Source organism: Rhopalosiphum maidis, chromosome 2, assembly GCF_003676215.2.
Source record: "Rhopalosiphum maidis isolate BTI-1 chromosome 2, ASM367621v3, whole genome shotgun sequence".
Lineage (NCBI taxonomy): Eukaryota > Metazoa > Arthropoda > Insecta > Hemiptera > Aphididae > Rhopalosiphum > Rhopalosiphum maidis.
The window spans coordinates 552,906-576,674 of NC_040878.1; the positions used below are offsets into that span (position 1 = coordinate 552,906).

At 25.2% G+C, this 23,769-nt stretch overlaps 1 protein-coding gene across 8 annotated transcripts in view; it reads right to left on the reverse strand.

Moving 5' to 3' along the window:
* LOC113553593 (protein vav) overlaps window positions 1–23,769 on the reverse strand; it is a 279,163-nt gene that overhangs the window by 108,938 nt on the left and 146,456 nt on the right. For all 8 annotated transcript variants that reach the window (XM_026956989.1, XM_026956994.1, XM_026956993.1 and 5 more), the window contains exon 10: window positions 21,344–21,455. In XM_026956989.1, coding sequence (XP_026812790.1) covers window positions 21,344–21,455 — 112 coding nt within the window. The remainder of the gene's footprint in view (window positions 1–21,343; window positions 21,456–23,769) is intronic.

Sequence of the window (23,769 nt, forward strand, 5' to 3'; positions counted from 1 at the left end):
AAAATTTTCCATCAGGAACTGACTGAAATTTAATCAAGTCAACTTGGCTTTTCTTACTAACATTTTTTGTTACAAAATGGGCTTATGTCAAACCACCAACTTACGATTAACATCTATTTTACAATTATAAGTGTTCCATATTGTTATGTAAGTTTCTACAGTTGGTCTAAGAATGGCATATTTATTCATCAAAACGGTATAATATTATATTTTGTCTCATCAAGAGGATAGCAATTTTATGAAATAAATTACATGATATGATGACATTTTAGTATCCATCTCATAAAATGCCAGGAATAGTGTTGACAGAGATTTCTAAGGTCATAGGATCGTTGTGGTTGTGAATATTAGAGTGTAAGTGTAGGTGTTTCTAGAATGTCTTGGAAACGTTTATACTTTTGGGATAAACAAATATGATAATAAAATAATATTAAGGGGAAGGATGATTTTTAGCTTGAAGAGTCGATGTTAATGACATACTCTTATCAAAGACTTGGGCTATATCTAGAAAATCACTTGAGCACGTTAACTTTTTTCCTAGTAAGTAGTCAACTAGGCAATGGATTCGGGTTAAGTGATTGTGGAAAAATCTGAATTAAGTATTAGGTCGATTTACTTCAACATCAGAAAGGATTTGTTTCAAAATAAGCTGTTTGAAAATTTTGGAGAATAATGGTAAGGTCCGTTATTCCATTTAATCTATTCTTACTTGATGCCTCTTACTTATAAACTACCTACCTGCCCAATTTCAGCTTCATAAGTCAATAGTTTTCGAGATTTTGTATTTAATTAGTAGGTGACCTTTTGCTTTCATATATACACAGATTACTCAATCATTTTGTTGCACCTATACACTTTGAAATTATTTAATTAGAATTCATAAACCAAAAAATAAATGTATGGTTTATGTATGGCATACAAATGTGTGATGTTTCAATATTTAACCGAACTTTTATATTTCATATTTTCATTTATTTATTATCTGTACCTTCTTGGATTTTTAAATCTACAATATTTACATTATTATTTGAGATTGAACAATATAATGATTAGTACCTATATCACAGTAATAACATTATATGTAATCAATTCTAAAGACCAAAAACCGAATATTATATTATAACATGAAACACAAATCGAAAACATTTTGATTCATTATTATTTATTATATTGGAATGAATTATTATATTGCCGAACAATTTAAAACTGATTGATACGGATTTCCGAAAACTTAAAGAATAATTAATAATAATAATTTGATGTTTTTTTTTTAATTTTTTTTTTCTTGCTTCAAACACTTCATTTGTCAAAATACATTATCCATACCGTTATCAAAATCATTTTAATATATTAAAATGTGCGTTATCGTTTCTATCGGGAATCAATGCCAGTAGTATATACCTATTATAAGGGTTAGAAACGATTCACATGCAAATCATCCCGTCGTTACTGCAGTAGCATGGTTTTATATTACTTTTCGACTTCGTTTCTGACATGAATTACATTAATACGCTGAAATTGACTATACATAAAGGCACTATACTGTCGATTCGTTGAAATATATGTATTTGTTTCAATTATATAAATTAGAAAACGGAACGAAAAAGCAAAAATTAACGGCAGACTTAACTGTAGGCTGTAACCGTCAATAGTGAAATATACATGGTTGAAATAATAATATATTATGTACATACACAATTAGGTCAGCCGGGGGATTAATTAAAATTCAATATAATAGTATTATAAAATAATTCCAAGAAAACTTTGTTTGGTTTTTGTTTTCATTACAGGGACATTTATTTTTTGTCTATGCATTTTGTTTGTAAGTCATCTGTTAATATTTTTTTACATAATATATTTTTTTTATAATTACTATGTAGCCCAATATGAAACACTTTCATAGTAATATTACTAATATTATCCCAAACTTAAGCTGGAATGAATAAATATAATACATCATGAAATTTTAACAAACATAAATAAATGTATTAAATTATTGTTGTAACAAGTACGTAAAATATCATTATTTTACTTATAATCAATTTCACTTTATACTTGTTTTTATAAAATATATGATAATAACCATTAAGTTTTTTTGTAAGATAAAATGCTGTAGAGATTTTTTACTTGAAATGGTTACATCCATTCTATCTACTTACGAACGGTGTTCAATTAAGTTTTATTAGTTTTAATTAGAATAATAATAAAAAAAACAATTAGAAAAAAATAAATACAATATCACTAATTATTTTATAATTATTGTTATTCGTCGTTGAAAGTAGCACAGGAACCCGCCTGGAATAAACCCAACGATTTCAAAATATTTGGAGTTTTATAAATTATTTAGTCGGAGCTGCACAATATTGCAATAACTATAGGTATAATAATTTACTAATAGGATACACTATCGTTTCGATTTTCTCTATAATCAAAAACATAAAATTGCTATTATTTCTTTATTTTTCGACAAGTCACATTAAATTGAAGTTTATTTCTCTATACCTCGGTGAGCAGATAGGTAGGTCAGATGAAATAATAATATGCATTTTTTATTATTTAATATTCATATAAAAATAGTTTTCAATCTTAATTTTAATCGCACGCTGTCTTAAAATACTACAAACTGTATATACGCATATATACGTATATAAAATATAAAGGTATATAAAGCTGCATGCGCAGTATAATAAAATAACTATAATAACAGTATTGATTAATTGATACATTCTAAAAGAATTAATGCTCAACTCTTTATTCTTATCTAATGTAGGATGACATTTTTCAAGTAGATGCTTCCATCCCCAACTTCTAACGCTTATATATATAAGTATATACATTTAAATTAAAGTAAATTTTTCATCATTCAAAATAATTATATGTAGGTAAAATCCGATTCTACTGAAGCAGGTATAAGTAACTTGTATTAATTGTATATTATTAAAATACCTGAAAATTACCAAAAATAAAACTGAAAAAAAGTTCTTTCCCCAGATCCCAAAAAATATGAAAAATTAAAGAATTTGAATATCATACATTTCAAATAAAAACCTGAAATGTTTAAAAAATTAAATAACTTATTAACAATAAAAATAATTCAAAAATCACAGTTAAAAAAATTGATAAAGAAACAAAATGTTAATTTAAACAAAACAAAAAAAAAATTAAATTATAATATAATTTACAAATTACAGATTAACTGTACATTTATCTAAACGTAAAGCATTGAATTGAGATATCATCATCTTTATAACATAAAAAAAAATATTCAAATTGAGAAAATAATCTAAAAAATGATGTTGAAAAATTAGATTTCTAATATTATTATGTGTACGTCGTAAAATGGTAAAATATTTAATGATATCGGACACGTCACGTAACTTATGTCTGATGTTAAATGACTAACTATTTCATACAAACTTTAGACGTACCTGATAATATGTCCTCCCGAAGCACAATTTTTTCGTCACCGATTTTTGAACAGATTGGTGTTTTGTTACAGTGTGACTCACAACATCGTCCTCCATTATTTTTAGTTCATCTTCGACACACGTCACACGCAGTTCAGCTTGCACGTCAATCTCACTGTATTAGTTTAAACTTCATACCTCAATTTATATGTATATTTTTTCATTTTCCGAACATTTCTTATACCCTCCCACTGTATGTACGCCTGAGCAAACGGATGAATGAGCATAAAGCATTTACATTGTATTATATTTACTATACCTACCACAATTGGTGCGATACGAGACAATTATTATACTATTCTTATCGTCGCACGTGTGATAATTTTAATACATAAATGGATGGTAAAACTCTACAGAGATTATGCATTTATATAATATTATTATTATAATCAACGCGAGTTCACCACATTTATACGAACCTCTCAAATAATTACGTTCGTGGGTTCGGATATTAAGCGAAATCCATCGAATTAACTAAACCGCCTTATTCGTGTTCACAATTCAAACCAAACGGTATTAAAGCATAATATAGCATATTTTTTTCTAAGCCGACGTCGGTTAAAGGATCGAACGTTGAATACACCACACACACAAACACACAGGTAATATTATATTTAGGTACACGGCGCACGCCCAATACACATTATATATACCTAGCTAGGTAGTAGGTTTATGTAAATAATATTATATAGTTCATTGATATTGATTGACGACGTATAAAATAGCAATTGTGTGTATTACAACGTTGCGTGCTAACAAATATTTATTATGCCAAGCATAATATATGCCATTATAATTAGAGAAGTCGTAGAGGTATATTTTTTTTCACGTTACAAAATAATAATAATATTATTATATATACACAATCGCTTATTATATAAAAATATAATATAAATATATATATATTTTATATATATCGATTTTTAAAAATAAGCGCATAAGCGCAACAATAATAATTAAAAACGACCGAGTTCATATCGCAACGTATTTGTTTTATATTGTATAAATAACATAATAAGTATGCTACGTTTTTAATATACGTGAGCAGCATTAATCAAAATTTCGATCACAGTAATTCTTTGATAATAACTTTCGATTTGATCTTACAATGTGTACATATACATACGTTATAGTAAATATCTTCAGCACTCTTAGATTGTAATGAACGTCTTCATAAGAATTATTAATGTACAAATGTTTAATAATCTTAATAATTTTGAATTTACAATAAATATTTGTAGAATATTTAAAGACTAAATCGCATCGGACGACCGAATAAAATGTGAAAACTGATTTTAACATCTATACTATATTTTTTAAAAACAAACCAATTAATAAATAATCCTGAAAACGTTTGATGCATTTTTCACAATACAACGCTTACCTATATCATGTATATATTGTATTAAATTCTAATATAGTAATTTTAAATGTATGCGTATTTATATGAAATTCATTGTTTATACACATCTTAATTAATTAAATTATCGATATTTCCTATTGTTCAAATAAAATTACCAAAAACATATTCACCAATGATTATTTTTTATGAAACAAAACAGTGTTGCTGATGGTTGTGGATTTGAATATCTAGAAATATATTTTCTGTGTTGAAATATAATATTTTAAATTCAGCATAAAATTTAATGATTTTACAGACATGTAAATAATAATAAACTAATAATGAACCCACTTTTTTCCGATTGGTATTTTATTCAAAAATCCGAAAACCCGAAACCTTTTTTCCCGAAATAAAAATGTTTAAAAATATTCAACATATTCTGATACACGTTATTATTTAAATACATAAAAATAATAATATATCAACCATTTAAATTGGTGCCGTGATAAATGATAATATAGGATGATTTGTTTTGTTTATGGTTACATTGATGTTCAGATAATTTTAATGTGTTTTGAAAAAAAAATGATCTTGAAGGTTTATTATACTTTAAATTATTAAGATATTGCATTAAGATCTTATAAAAAAAAAAAAAAATGAACTATCTGAATTTTTTTCGTCATAATGATATTTTAGGTTTTTAAATTTTAATGATATTCTATATTTTAATTTTACTATAAGAAATAAAATTATTTTATATATAAATATTTTTAAAAATAATTTGTTTCTGAGCAATAAAATTAAAAATGTAGGTTAATATTATTTTTTTATTAATAACTACTAGGTATAATCAAAAAAAAAAAACAACAACGACATTTTAGAAAGTTTTTTTTTTTAATTTAGTATAATATTTTATATATTATACATATAGATATCATTAGTATCAAATATAGTACATAATAAGTAATAAACAATAATAGATCATTTCATAACATTTATAATAACAACGTAATATAGATAGGTACATTGAAAGAATATTTTTTGTAATTTCTGTGATACTATCATTATTTTAAATAAAATCAATAATATTTGTTTCTTTATTTGTTCTGTATTTTAATTCCAGCAATTTTATTTATTTTTTCTTTCTTTTACTGTCACCCAAGCTAATTTTTTTTCCGACAGACGCGAATAAAAATTTAGAGTTCTTGATGAAAACGACTTTTATTTTAAGTTTTTATCATCGATTTACAACTATATACAATATAGTATTCTAACAACTTTTAACAGCAATAACAATATATTATATATAAAGTTCATCATATTTTATCAAACGGAACGGAAAAAAAAACTCTCACACTGGACAAATATAAATTCCACAAAATTTTTAGAAACGATTCGCATCGCACATTGACAGTATAATATTATACTTTTAAAATTTTAAAATACACATATATTATATCTTATTTATGAGCTTTAAGTGTAAAACGCATAAATCGATAGTATGATATATTTGTTTTGGGGAGTCGTGTTAAGAACATTGTTTTACGGGTAGCCTGAGTCTTTTTTTCGGTCATTTGGAATATTGAGAGTTCTGACGTTGCTGTGGTAGCATCATTGTCCGATATTTTATACTTCAATATGAGTAATTACGCAAATACCGGAATTTAATTCAAGATTTAAGACAAATAAAAGTGTCAACTTTTAGATTAAATTATACGTGTTGCACATAATACTATTATAGTATTATGTTACTCATTTTATTTTATTCGTAACTACTGTAATATTTTGATGAATAATAATGGAGACGTTGCGTTATCACCCGGTATTTTCGATAAAAGCTTTAAATTAAAATGGATATTGCGCTGTGATAGATGTGCGAAAATTGTTATTATTATTATATTATTGCTTTTTCTTTCAGGCATCAAGAGTTTGAAAATGGTTACTTCGAACAACACTATAATAATATAAGTGTACTCAATTTTCTAAATAACTACCACCGTCGGTGACATGGACGCTGTTTTAAACAAGACATATTTTATTACATTAGAAAACTAACACAGTATACACCAGTTACCAATCACAGCTTATCGTTATTATATTATTATTATTATTGTTGTTGTCATGAACTAAGATAAAATAAAACCCGCGCGTAATATTAATTATAAAATATCGGCAAGGGAAATATCCTCTAAAAAAAAACCCCTCAACTAAATGAGTTCAAATGATTTTGAACATCATATTAGACTTCTGCGAGTAAACATTTTAAAACAATAAAAACATTTTTATAAATATAAAATTACCTAATTTTTTTTTCATTATTATTGTTACAAGAAATACGCAAAGTATACAAGAAGTATAATAAGTATATGAGAAGAAAGTTTTAATAGCTGGTAAATCGGGGTTAAAAAGTCACCCATTAGTAACATTTAGCAGGAGGAAGATTAATTAATATATTAATCTATGATTGAGAAAGAAACAGATAGAGATCAGAACAGTACTAATATTATTTAAATGTAAAAATCATTTACATTTTTAGAGGTATCTTAATCGTGATAAAGTGATTTTTTTTTTTATTTAAACCATATGACATATAATTACATCTAAACCGACTGTAGTAAAAATATATTTTACTGTAAAACACTGATTTTTAATTTTTACACAATTAGTTTTTATTTTTAGTGGATTATTATTAATTTTGTTTGTTGCAGTCTGATAATTGTCTCTATTGCATCAACAATTATGTTTTTATTCATTGGATATTTCTTTTACTGCTATTTTTCTACCAGTTTGATGTAATTAAGATGAAAATATGTAATATTATATAATATATTATGATTATATCACGTTCGTGATTAATTATTATAAATGCGTGCGTTCGTCCCTGGTTAGTGGTGTAATGATAAAAGTTGGCTATGTATTAGAATTCTACAATAATAATAATCAGTCAAAACTCATAAATATCAAGGTTTGAACTGGAGTGGTTGAAATTTTATTCCTCGGAGGTATAGTACGCAAGGCACGTGAAGAACTCGATTAACGCGAAACCTTTTTCGACCACGTTCAACACCAAAATACTGTATATATATATATATATATATATAATGTATATATTTATATACATGCGTTTATATATAATATTTTATGTTGCATAGACTACTGATGAAACTCCAAAAGAAGAATTTAGAGGTGTCAAAAAAAACGTACCTGCTAGTTCTCACTCATCATTTGAATGCAATGAAGAATTATTTTCTACGCCACATAATAATGTTTTATACACTACGGAGCACAGTACATTTTTGATTGGTCTGATCCTGAATTAGACTTACATATGAGTGTAAAAATTAGAAAGTATAAGAGATTCAGTCATACCGTATAATATTATAGATAATGTTAAATTGTTTATGTGTTGGAGTAAATCAAAAATGAACGTTTAAAAAATACTAAATTTGAGCATGATTTACATATATTATCATGTTGTTATGAGTATATACATGTATTTGGCTTTCGTATACATTTTTAATTTTTAAAATATTGCTCACATGATAACTAAGAGTGATAATCATTTTTTTTTATACCAGCGTCAAATCGTAATAGAAAACACAAATATGACAATGATTATTTTCAAAACGAAGATACGTATATCATGTATCTTATATTAGTATATTATAGGAGACTATCTCAAATTTTTATTAAAGACTCTTTCTAATAAAATGATAATAATCATTTAACATGAATAATTATTTACGTAGGTATAACCGAACACTAAAATGTTAAGTACTGTAATGAACTTAGTAGATATATAATATTATACATACGCATATAAATAAATCATATGTATTTAGTTATTACAAGTTGTAAACATTGCGGTAATAACTGTATATATTGTGTGCAATGGTAGTTCTATATGGTATTTTTTTTATGTGACAGATTTATAAATTCTCCCCTCAAAAAAAAAAAAAAAACACATACAGTGTAAAAATAAAGTAATAATAGTTTTTAATAAATAAAAATACTTTATTTTGTTTTTTGTCAGTAGATACAAAACAAATAAAGTAGGATTCAGATTATTAAATTAATAATTTAATTTAATTTATTTTAATTTTTACCTTTCTACTAATTTATGTATTGTTTACAATACATTCAACATTGCAATTATGATTCTAATATTTTAACTGGATAATAGATTTATTTTTAACGTTTTAGTGTTTTATAACAAAAACAGATGGTATTCGATCGAAAAGTTTAAAATCCAAAGATATGCCATCATTTTCTGATAACCATAATAGTAATAGTATCTAGTTAAAAAGAAGCCGCGTATAGGAATATAGGATTGACAAGCATATAATATTATAGTCACAAAGTATTCGAATGTTAATTAATTTACTGCAATATGTCAATATGTAACAACGCGGGATACCATTCTAATGTCACCTACACGTCTGTGTATCGAAATTGCCAATTCAGCGTGCCGGCCAATGGATGTAATTTACCTATATAATATTATATATACACTAACACTGAAATATATTGTTACATATTATTTAATTAATATAGGAAATAACTTGTTTTTTGTATTGGATGACTTTCCTATCGCTTTATTAATATATTTTAATTTTGTTTAAAATGTATTATTTAATGTATTCGTTACGAAAGAAAACTAATAACGGTTAATGAAAATAATTTAAAAATTTAGGCTAAAAATCATTTACTTCAATTTTTGTTCGATGTGTTATCAAACTTTGTAAAACCATTACTGAATCATTTTACTCAAATAGCAAAGTGTAGGGCTATTAAAGCGTTTTTTTTTTTTTTAAGGTGACAAATCGATTAATAAAATAATAAAGTACTAACATAATGTATTAACAACATTTTATATAAAAATTAAAACTAAATTAATACGAAATAATTTATTATGCAGACGTTACATCAATGAGCTGAAGGCTCTGCAGTGAGTAGAAATACTTCAGCATAATATTTATTCCACCACGCATTGAAATTGACTTTTACATGAATTATCATTGATACATATAAAGTCATAAAAGTTATAATAAAAATAGATACCTTGTAAATTATAATAATAACAATAAAAAATCTCTAATTAATTGTTCTTACCTTAAGAACGGTGAGTATGAGACTCTTGCACCGAAATTTAAGACGACTGAAGGGTATAGTAGTACTCTGCTCAACGGACTGTTAGAGTTCCGACCACTGTGACCGACACCGAATGACTGACCGTCATATCATACGCTATGTATATATACATCGTCGTAACCATTGTAAATAAAATAATAATATTATGCGGTAAACACGATGTATAACAAACCAATAGACTCGAGGAAAGTTAATGGCACATTGATTGGCCGGCTCTATCGTGCAGATACAAAACCGATACAATAACGCCTAATAGTGTATAATATATATATTATATATATATACATATTTCTATATATATATATATATATATATATATATATTTCTATGACAATTTATCATGTTAAATTATTATAAGTACCTCTGATTTTGTATTAATCAAATATTGGTTTTATCACATTAATTTACTCTATTTTATTCGACTTTTTGAGTATTTTATTTTGTAGATTAAACGAAAATGTATATGATAATATACAGTATTGATCGCAGATAATTTATAACAAACTGCCGTTAAATTATAAATTGTATTTAATTGTGATTCGTAAAAGTTCACCACCAGTCACGGCTAAATAAAATATCGTTCGTTACGTTATTAATTAAATAATGCGTTAAAAACCACTTCTAATCATGTAAACAAAATGCTTTGCAAACAGGAAAAAGGGTGTGTTAATATAAACAAATTATTGTATAGCGATTATACCTACTGTATAATATATTCAATGTCGTCTGTGTGTATGTAGAGGTTCGTGTATGCACACAAAATACTATTTCAAATATTATATGTGAGTCTAGAAATCGTAACCATACTTTCATAAAAAATTTAAAATAAAACTTTCAAATCAAGTACTAACTTAGTATACTTAGTATCGGTTCTTCGAGGACTCGTTTCCAAATTCAAATGAAATTCACACGTTTTAAACATTACGTATATATGCATACCTGAAAGTAACACCTACTAACAAGTAACAATACTAACATACTATAGTCTATTTCAAATAAGAACAAGCTTCGGCGGCGACCAGTTTACGTCCAGTAAACACCCGTTTGACCAATCTGTATGCCTGTTGTGTTGTTAAGCCACGCCCATGCGCACAAGTTAGCCGCCGAAGCCTGTTCTTATTTAGAATAGACTATATTATATTATAATATATATTTGATATAATTATCAATTGAAAAATAAATATAATTATTTAAAATGAGTTTGTCCCGTCGCGATTACTGTACGGAGAATAATTGTATTTCATTATAATTATACAAATAGATTTATGTAATAGTATGTACCGTATTATTGTAAATATTTTAAATAGATTACGTAGATAGAATGGAAATGTTGTAATGCATATCCGAATACGTTTTATTTCTGGAAATAAGTGTTTACACGTCATCTTAGATAATATTATTATTATTTAGATAAAACGTTTTCATTTCCTCCCACATACGTAATGCGTTAAATTACGACTGTTACGTAAACATTTTTTTCCCTTCACACTAGGATTCTCATATAAATACACAATATACATCATACTTAGATCTGTAAGTGTATGTGTCTAGTTAACCTATAGCGAATAAATGATTTAGAAACAGTCACATGAAAACTACTTTTTTCCATTAAATATGAATTGTTGTGTTATTATTATGACTATTATACATTACTGTGTACGGTGTAAGCAATAGACGTAAATGTCTTTTCGCTGTGAGAGCTCTAGCGTATTTTATTTTAAATTAATATAGCATTTCAAGAAAACGTTTATGTATAAATAGATTACTATAATTCCTTTACGTAATAAACAGCGCAGTCAATAAGAGTATTAAAATCGTATTTCGTTTAAAATCTTCAAATAATAATAATGATCATAATATAAATTGGTGCAATTATTATTACGACTTTTAGTTGTATAGGTGAACAATAAATCAAATAATCACAAATATAAACAATACAATTATAATAATATAATAAATAAAAACTCTCGTTAAGCAATGTTAAAGTAACCATTTATAATATTAAAAATAATTATATACACTATTAATAAACATACTGCTGACCAACACAATCAAAATAAATACTCATTCCTACGATTTCTAACCTGAATTAATACTTAAATACTATTTATATTTTTGATGTATCGGTTTATTGACCTACTTACTTATGACTGTGTTATAACGTTAACTAAAAATATAATATATGTAAAAGATATTGTAGAAGAATACAGACATATTAAAAAAGGTATGTTTTAATTCGAGATAATTAAAACTCTGCGATGAAGTAATTAAATCATTATCATTAAAAAAATTGTTAATATTAAAACGTTTTTAAAACTCATTCAGCAGCTATAAAAACAAAAAAAACTATTTTTATCGTTCGATAAAACAAAAGAATATTCTCATACTTATCGACAACTCTCTTTTTTATAGTCATTCACCGTGAATAAACATTATCTATACATGAAAAATAAAGACTTCGTGACGTTACAATATTGTTACTACAATAATGGAAAACGAGCACAACAATGTGTCACTTTTTAAACGTTCAAACTCTTGCACTAGACGAAAAACTCAAAACATTGATCAGTTACTCTTTTTTTTAAAAAACTTTTTCGCACAAACAATGCGAAATTCTTGCAATCGTAACCAATTCAGCGAGATAGAAAAAAAAGAGAGAGAGATACTTTTTGTATAAAATTTCGGAAAATATTGATCGTTATAAATGTTTTGAAAAGTTAGGAAAGCACAATATTTGTTCAAAAAGAATTTGAAGTGAAGCGAAAAAATATACGGCGTAGTTCTTAAACCAAAATAGACGCAGTATTGTTTAGAATATAACGTTTATACTTTACAATTGATCATGTATCATGATAACTTTTAATACTAGGTACAATAGATACATTATTTTTTTAGATTTAATAAAACTTTCAATAACTTTTCATAGGTTCCATTAAGTGCATATTATAAACAACACATATAAATAATAATTGATTACTGTCCGTTGACTTGGCTACTACGCGTATAATATACCGAGTGTCTGACGATTTATTTTGTTTCCTACAACTTTATTTTATTTGACCTGATTTGCACGTTTGGTGTATAATAATAATATGTACAGCACGACTACTCTTTAGCGGTCGTTGACGTTTATTCGCATGAATAGTCAATTAGTTTACCATTTTTTCAAGTACATTCTAATAGTCTCTGAAAATGTTTTAACCGCTAACTGATTGATGACAACTTATATCTCTTAACGTAAATACACAAATCAATAACCTACCTTCTCCATAACTCCGCAAAGTTCACTTGTAGATATAGTTAAATTGTACAACGCTTAATAATAGTAATAATATAGAACCTATGGTGGAAAAATACATTAGAAACGGACTATCATTCCACACTAACGAATTGTACACAATTACGCATTTAATGGTTATTTAAAATAAAGATATTTTACGACAGGTTCATTATGAACGACTAATACGATTTTTGTTGCACGCAATAATTTAATGTTTATTTTTATTTTCAACCACGTATATCTGTTGAAAAACCATTAATTATGTATATTATATGCCCATGGTAGTTTTAATGGCTAAAATGTATATCGTACACGCATATTTAAATAAAAAAAAAAAATTAATGCCTATTACATACCAGTTTATTTATACTACACAATTATAAATTACTATTAGACACAAATGTCAATTCGATAAATCACACATTTAATTCTAAGCTTTTACGTTAATGTGTGCAAATAGTCTATTTTTTTCCAATTATGTACTTATTTTTGATAATCGATTTTTCACAATTTTAGTTCCAGATATCTACCCAATTCGTAAAATGTGATCAATAGTGTTAATATAATGTAATTGTGCAAACTTATAGTTAATTAGTTATGAATATATTTTATAAAATTTAGACGAGCGGAGCTATGAACCACAATTTTTTGGGTTACAAAATATACTTTGATAGATTTAGGATTTATTACAGATTTAGGATTACCTAACTTAGGAAAACAAAAATAAAAATTATCATTTTTAAAAACACGATATTTAGTAAATTTAAAATTATTTATTCTAACTTCTAAATTCATGTTTAGTAAATATAGGTTAAAGTCACAATATATATATATATATATATATGTATGCATACTGTAAGTTCTTGAGATGTATTATTTGTAGGGAATTTGATAATATTTCCGTGCTCTTTATCGATGATTATCAGTGCCCAGTTCGGTATAGAAAGGTAAACTACAATTATTATCGTGTGCACAAACTAGTTATAGGTACATTTAATATCATCGTGTCCCCAAAAAAGTTCCGATTTTTCAGATGAAAAATAAAAATGTTCGCAAACAAGTTGCATCTATATATATATACAGGGTATTCCATGAGGATTTTCCTATTGCGATATCCCTTGAAATAACGAATATATCATAATTTTATTTTTCTACAGGGACAAGGACTATAAGTATTTCATATTTTAACTTAATTTAATGTTTTGGTAAAAAAGTTAAAAAAATAATTTTGTTATTTAATTTTTTCAAAAAAATCGAAGATATGCATATTATTGTAGTTTATTTTTCTGAAAATTTTAACGTTTCAACATTTTTTTTTCATTAATCTCATAATCTTTAATATTTTTTTCTGATTTCGAGAAAAATTGTGAATTAATGTGAGTGCCAGTGTTATCAATCATTTGGCTCGCGGGCTCGCACCCGAATAATGCAATAAATAAAAATAATCTTAGAACTAAAAAAATGATACATTCAAAATTAAGAAGCTAATGAAATTAAAATACTGAAATATCATAATTTTCAGAAAAATAAACTACAAATTAGCAATCTTAGAATTTTTGAAAATAGTTAAATAAAAAATTATTTCTTAACATTTTTACAAAAATATTAAATTAAAATATGAAATGCTTGTAGTCGTTGTCCCTGTGAGTCTTTAAACAAAAAAAAAAAAAAAACATAATTAGAATATCTCTATTATTTCAGTGGATATTGTAATGGGTAAATCTTATCGAGACACTCTACACATATATTATTTTATTAACTTAACTCTTTATTAACCAATAGAAAGTAATGTATCTACCTACTACAGTTGGTATGGATACGGATTGCGATGTAAAAAAATTGCAGCCGTTGCACGTGTACCTGCAAGAAACTGGGTTAAGAGTATAAATAATAATATCATAACATATTTTATCATATGAATGTAATAAAAATTATTGTCCGATTTCTCAAAGAGTTCGAGTGTAGTGACTTTTGGCTTTATGTCGTAATTGCAGGCCAGGCGTACCAATTATCGTACATTCCATACCTAGAATAATAATGAATAACCTATATATTTGTTATGTATACCCAAGTGACCCATTTAACGTAAGACACTCATTATTTCAAAAACTAATAACTTTTATGAAAATATTTTATCATATAATTTTAAGCCATAAAAATTTTTTATCATCATTTTGTAATTTTTTTCACTTGTTAATAACAAAATATAATTTTAATTCACTATTCTAAAGAATAATTTTTGAAGTACTTCAGTCAATAAAAATTAAATTTTAGACGAGTAATAAAAATTATAAGTTATAAATATTTAAATTGTCTATAAGGGGAATATACCGATATAGAGGAACCCTGCAAAAATACAATATTTTGATCTACTATTCCGCTTATAGAAATTTTAAATACATATAACTTATAATACCTTATGTTATAAAATGTACTAATTTTAAATATTAATATATACTGTAAATTAAATTAAATACAAATATATAATATATATATATTATAACTAATAAATTGTTTATCTCAGATATGACTTTTATATAAATCAAAATACTCCAAATAATATTTTACTTTGAAATATTAAATTTAAAATGTATATATTGAATATTTTAATCATTCAAAAAAGTAAAAAGTTTAAAAAATATTAAAAATACAATTTTTTTTTTCAAAAATTATGATTTGAAACGACTAAAAATTACCTATGTAAAATAAATATTTGTAAACGTTACTATTTTTTGAAAATATAATAAGTGTAATACTTCAAATGGATCACCCCGTAATATAATATACATACGTCTTACTATGTGAAATTACGTCCACTGCTATAATAACGAATGCTTGTCACACTATTAAAATATTATAATACATATTTTCACAACTAACGATAATTTTCATTATATATTATGTTTGATGGTAAAATATAGGTAATAAGTATTTACTACTTACACGCTTACCCATTTGGGGCTATATACATACGTATAATATCACTATCATACTTATACATTATAATATTATTATAATATTATGTACATAGGAACATACGATTATAATGAGGACCACCATGTCGATTAAATAATATGAAGGTGTATACTATGTATCTATGGCATCAAAGTATATTATGTAAAAAAACCCCTTTTTTAATTTATTTTTTTTTCCCTATAATATGTAACATGTAACATTTCCTTATTCAGCTATTTACTCGCGTTAATGAACATAATATTATATGCCTTAAGTAAATAATCCAACATATGGTTAAATTATATAATTACACACGTTCGAGTTTACACAATATCAAAAATAAACGTTATAATAATGTTGTGTTTGTCATCCGTGTCTGAGGGCGCCCAAATTAAATGTAAAACGTTTTTGAATATTTTATTAAAAATAAATACTATACGTGCATGAGAATAGTATATAGACATATTATAGTAATAGTTGTGTACTATGGCATATGTAATTTATTATTGCATTATAATATGATACCTAAAAGGTTATAAATTATAACTTATAATATAATCTACGTAATATTACAACCTGTTCAATTTTCAGTGTTTGACAAGTTTCTTATAAAAAGGGATTCATTCCGTTCTTTGTTCCTTTAAAAAAAGAGAATTCGTTCCTTTAGAAAATGAACGAGTTTCTTTTTTAGTTTCAAATAAAATGAAAATTCTTATATTTTAATCATCAACGTTTCTTTTTATAATATATACATTTATATTTTATAGAAATAGCAATACTGGTTAAATGAAAAAAAATATTTATATACCTATAATAACTAATGAACTAGCATTGTAATAGTTACTTATTTTTAAGATCATTTTTCAATTTTAATATATACCTACAAGTACATTATTTTATAATTTACTATTTAGTTATTTTAGAAAAAATATATACATAATATTGATTATTGACTATTGTTTTTTTCATTTAGTAATTATTTTTAAACAATATTAATTAATATTATATAATAATAGACTATAAAGTAAATTTGTTCTGTTTTAAAAGAACTAATTTCTCAAATAGTGTATCACCTAGTCTGCAACATTTAACGGTCATTATATTAAAACCATTGGATTCAGTAGAAACAAATCTCTCGACAAGAACACATTGTACTTTAAAATACTTTCATAACTTCTAAATGAACTCTTGGAAAAAAAAAATTTGTTCTTTTTTATAAAAAGGAATTCGTTCAACGAACCGTTCTTTAAAAAGAACTTCGTTTCAGGAATCCGTTCCTTTTGGAACTCGTTCCTTACGAAAATTGACAATTTTTAATACCTTGCAATTTAAAGCTATAACCACCATTTTAAACATAAAAGTTATGATTTTGTTTCTTAGATAACTGTATTTTTAGTATAATATGAATTTATATAATTTTAAAACTGCCGAATTGTTGTACAATAATATTATAATTATATATTATATAGTATTGCTACATTAAGAGTCCCATATAAATATAATTGGACGATTTCCGTACTGTAATTTGTTCATCTTTTATTTTTATCGTTATATGTATTTGCATGTGCGTTTAGACATAAATCACGATATAAAAAATAATATCTTGTAAAAAAAAAAGAAAAGATATTCGAAGTAACTGATTATTATTTTTTATTTTCTATAGGTATCATAAGTAATTATTAAAATGATATATGATTTAATATTTTGTATTCACATACAGATTTCATGCATTTTGTTATATCGGGATCAAAATAATTGTAAAAATAGTCGTCAGCGATATTGGACATTTTCTGTATCATATTTTTTATAAAATTTACCGCCAAATATTACATATATCACCATGTATAATGACTTCTATTATTCTATTTTGGACAAAATAAAAAAACTATATTTATGACAATGTGTTCGCCTGGTAAAAAGGCACTCTTGAATATAGTGAAACTCTAACTAGATCTGCATTGAAAAATCTAAAAAACGTAATCACCTCCTATTAACAATCCCCGTGATATGCCTTAATCGATTAAATATACTAGAAAAGTAAATTTACTGTCATTGAAATAGATCAATCTTATCTTATAATATATTTCAATAGTTTTTTAGAATATGAATACAGATTAAAAATATAAATAAATAATATTAAGACTTAAGACGAGTGAATTAATGGCACTGCAGATATACTCTGTCAAATGTTAATCCACTTCTTAGCAAATTTAAACTTTAAATACTTATAACTACTTGTTATAAATTCGAAATAAATTTACTAAAATATGTAATATTTAAAAAACTTCATTATAAATATTAATACGTGTAATGTAAGTATCGATCTAACAAAGATCTTACATATCTACTCATATTTCGATTGAGTTGAAGGAAAGCTTATGATATTATACTTTTATAATGTTTCGCATGAATATCATTAAAATAAAATATATGTTAAAATTATTAGGTATCTATTTATTTGTGTCCCGGAGCTATTACGATGAGGACGGGGTTAATTAAAATATACACTCTACTGAGAAAAAATAATCGAAAATAAGATATGTTTAACGTTTAATATAAGTAGACGCCAAGTGTGGTGTGGTGTAAAACTAATGAAGTATACGGTTGACAAATTTATAATATTTATGTCAATATAATTAATTGTTAATGAATAAAAAATTATGATGGAAATTAAATACACCCGTCTCAACATCATCATCATCACAACGGTCGTCACATGATTGGCACTCACTTGTCCTACTTCTCAGTACCATATTATGGAATTCCCAAAAATATTATCCACGTTGTTACATTAACATTTTTGGTCATGGAGCTTTCAAAGACCACGACGTAACCATGGTTATAACGTCAGGTTTCTTTAGTAACTACATCTAAACTAGGTTTCCAATTATTATACTGCGTCTTGTAAATATATTACATTTATTGGTAACTTATTATTGATATATTTTTACAACCCACGTAATAAAAAATATACGAAATGCGATATGTTGTAGGGGAAACATGGCTTGACGATTTGGTTAAGATTGATAGGTAGGGGAATATTCTCCAAAAAATGTTTTGCCATAGATATTCTGTTGTAGAGATTATTTGATCAAATCCCGGGTCCGAAAAGACCAAATGCCTATCTACAAATATATTAAACAAATAGTCAGGTAATGGAAACCATCACCGTTTATGGTAACTTGATAAAATCTTTTCGGAAATTCGCTCAAATGTAATTTATCTAACAAGGCAAAAGCCTGTACCGTAAAAAACTTTGACAACTATTATATAATAATACAATGGCTGTTGATTATGTACTTATTATACATATCTATAACACTCATAAAATTGTATTATCCATTACTGTTTTTTTTATATTAATTAGCTAGTTAACTCAAACTGAAAATTTTAAAACTTTATATTTATACTGAATGATTCGCCAAGCATGTTCACCACCATTTTTTCCTTCAATAATGAATTTAATCAAATTCTAATTTTTTAATTTATGTGTAATATGTATATTTAAAGACTACCTATAGGTTTTAAATTATTTTAATTTTTATATACATAAAAGTATAAGATGTATATTGTAGTGATGCAAACTTACTTTTTTTTTATATATATAAGAGCAACCATATCAAACTATAAAGTATAAATTATTAAACGAAAGATTTTTTGAATATTATGATGTATCTAAATCAATATTTGAAAGTGTAGTTTCTGAATTATTACTTTGTCTACATTAAAGATGATAATTCTTAAACATAGTTTAATTGAAATATACGACGAATGTACAATTAAATTAATATCCCCACAGTGAAAATCGTATGCTCAGTTAAATAATATAATTATTAATTGCCGACAAAATATGTATCGAAAAAGTAATCCTAAGCAACCAACGCCTATCCCTCCCTTCAGAAAAACTACACTGGACAGTTAAAATAACTATACCACCCGTTATTGGTATATAATATTTAATAAGTACACTAATGCATATAACATATAGTGTGCTTTGGTGTTGCTGTAGAATGGACTAAAATGCATATAAAAAATTAAAGTTTATTATACAAGATGATTAAAGGTATGCCATCCATAATAATGCAATTATTCAAATTCTAATGTTTTGAATTTATACGTATAGTTGAAGAACATATTTTCAAATACTTGAGATTTTTTATACAATTTTGGAAATTTAGTACCTAGTATTTTGTAGTGGTACAAATTTTATTTTTCAAATAAGGACCACTCTGTTTTACTGTAAATTATTAATCAGATGATGTTTTTGAAACGTCGAAGTATCTAAATCGAAATACGAATGATTAGTTTTTGAGTTATTAAACTTTATGTATTAAGATGGATTATGGTCCTTAATAATGGCTTATACAATTTGTTAATAGATATAATACTTAATCTAGTACTAGGATATTTTTAAGAAATTATGAAATTGTGATAGGTACATTAATATAAAAACTTTCAATGTTTAAATCATTATAGACAAAATATTTTCTAAATCTTTTATTCTTAATTTTTAAAGTTTAATAACTCAGAAACTATTCTTTTAAATTTTGATATACAACAACATTTTCAAAAACACCATATCAATAACAATAATTAATAAAAAGGTGGTTTTCATTTAAAAATCTAAATTATATCCCATTATAAAATTCTCAAAATTCTTTCTTTATAATGTGATTATTTTAAAATATGATATTGCTGGTTCTTAAAAAATATAGTAAAAATTCTAAAAAGTATGTGCAATGCATACTATATAAAACAGAAAAATATAAGTACAACATATTCAGGAAATGTTATATCTGCCAAATGTATTCTCTCCACAGTGCTGTTTCACTATGAAAAACGCTGTATTAAATAATTGTACTCGAAATTGAAAGTTTGATACTTAATACGTATACACAAATTATTGACTCTAATTATTTTAATAAACAATTTGACCTAAGGCGTAGTCTGTCTTATGACGAGTAATATAAAAACAAACATTTCAATAATTATTATATATACATAATATATAACTATTAAACTATATAAATCTACATAAATAAACATACAAATATATCAACACAGCGAAAGATTTATACCATAAAAATCTTAATAATATTGATCAGAAAAAAAATTGCTATTGAATAAAATATCTTTTTGAATTCTTACCTGTGACTTGACGGCTGCTAGGTGCATTTGTGCGGTACGAAATTCAAATTTCTTGATGCTAATATCCTCTTGTAGTTCGTTTGCCTTGGTGAACATTGACTGTTCCAAGCTCCTGTCAAAGAAACAAATAAAAACAAATTCAAATAATAATAAATTTGTTATACGCCAAAACTTAATGCATATGAGTAGGATTGCGCGTAACGATTCTAAAAGATTCATCATTATTATAAATATAGCATAGATATTCCTTAGAATTATATATAAGCTCAGAAAAATCAAAATCGTTATTCTTCCATTCATAATATATTCTACTTCGAAATTTATTTCATTACCTGTATACATATGTAGACTAGACCATAAAAAAAATTGATGATTTACGAGTAAAATAGTATAAGTCAAAATCAATATTATCATAAGGAAAATTTGGATTTATGTACATGACTATAAATATAGTGAATTTTTTGTAGGTCATTTAAAATTAAAAAAAAAAATTTTGATTTAAACTATTTAAAACATTTTTTTTCTGTAAAAAAACTGTTAAATTGACATATCTTCAGTTACCCACACGCCATCGATTCATTTTAATATACAATAACAATAATATTATTACATTTTTCATCACATCTACTGTTCATTTATATTATAGAGAATTTACAAACTTATATTATGTCGTGCCAAACGGTGATTATCGGAAATTGGAGGAAACGGTACATAATATTAAATAGTCGATTAATCCCATCGTGTCGATAAGCCCCATCATAAACGAGATTACTATCGACAAGAAAAAATATTGTGCCCTGACCGCTGGGGTCGTGTTACTCCATATAATATAGATATATTGATATGTAATAATACTGTTGTAGTTCTATAACTGTCCCGTGAACAGTTATTTTTTTGGTAAATATATGTTTTGTTCAAAAAAAAGTATTACCTACTTTAGCGCTTATCTATAAGTAGTCGAGATCCTATTATTATCACTAACTAACTGGTATGATATACGATTTTTGAGCAATTAAATCCTCAGAAAAATAAAAATAATAAAAATATGTTAAAGTAAAACATGCTTCTTTTGTGTAAAAAATAAAAACGATAACAACAAAAAAAGTAAATGATATTTTTTTTTCTCAAAACTATAGTGTTTTTATAACTTCAAACTATAAGACAAGTATACTTGTAACAACACTTAAATCGATCAAAAAAATTACTCAACAGGTAGTGATAAAAATAATCACTGTGTATTATATATTAAACGAAATTTATCTCGAAGAGTGTATTAGCGTTTTTGGAAATATTTTTTTTTAGATAATTTCAATTCGTTACAAACCAACATTTTTGAAAAAATATATTATTATACATTTAGTCGCACTCTATTCATAGATATATACGTATTGAAGTGGTAAATTATAAATTATAGTTAACAGTTTGTTAGACCTGTATTAAATATTAAACTATTAAAAACACAGACAAATATTCTTTTTAAAATTTTAATTTATTTTTGAAAATATATTTTTTCAGATTTATTTTTACGAAATTAAATTAATTTACGAAAAAAAAATATTTTTAAAAACTTAAGTATTGTTTATATAAAAAGTATTTACTGTTATAAAATCACCCTATATATGTTTATATTACGCAGTGTTCCAATAGAAATAGACTCGTTTACAATGTTATACGTTTGTATTGGATGGAACCGGGTTTAGTGAGTAGTGGGTGTTGGAGGGCAGACGTCGCATAATTTTACACTACATTAATTTTTGGTTATTGTTATAATATATGATACATACTACACAAATTTAATTTAATTTGTTTCAAAACAATATAACCTATAGGCACATACTACTACTACTATTATTATTATTAACCTTAATAACTTTGAACTCGATAAAACGTTGTTTGTGCACTATTTAAATTTGCTGTTCATTTATTATTTATAGAATACCTATTTATAGTAAAACAATTATTATGTCGTCCTGAATATTAATATCTGAAAAATTACTCATAACACATAACTATAAAAAAGTAACCCTAACATGTTATGTTCATGTATAATTATTATTGTTTCATCGTACAATATTATTATTATTATTATAATTATAGTGTAATTTGTTGAAACTAACTGCATAGTTAATTGCATTGTTGTTATTAGATAAAAATTGTTGCCCCGTTATTAGTTTAAATTATTAAAATTGTTGACACATTTTCAATGGTTACCAATTTATTGGTACTCAACAATTATTGTAATTGTATTTATTTTCACTGCGTTGTGAGTTTCAGCTAATGATTCGAGTAGCTACCATATATATTAAATTAATATTGCAAATAAATATAATCAATGAATAATAATATATGTATTAAATATGATAGAATTACGGTGGTGCAATTTAAATTTTCTATGAGAAGTTACAAAGGTCATACGATAAAATTCG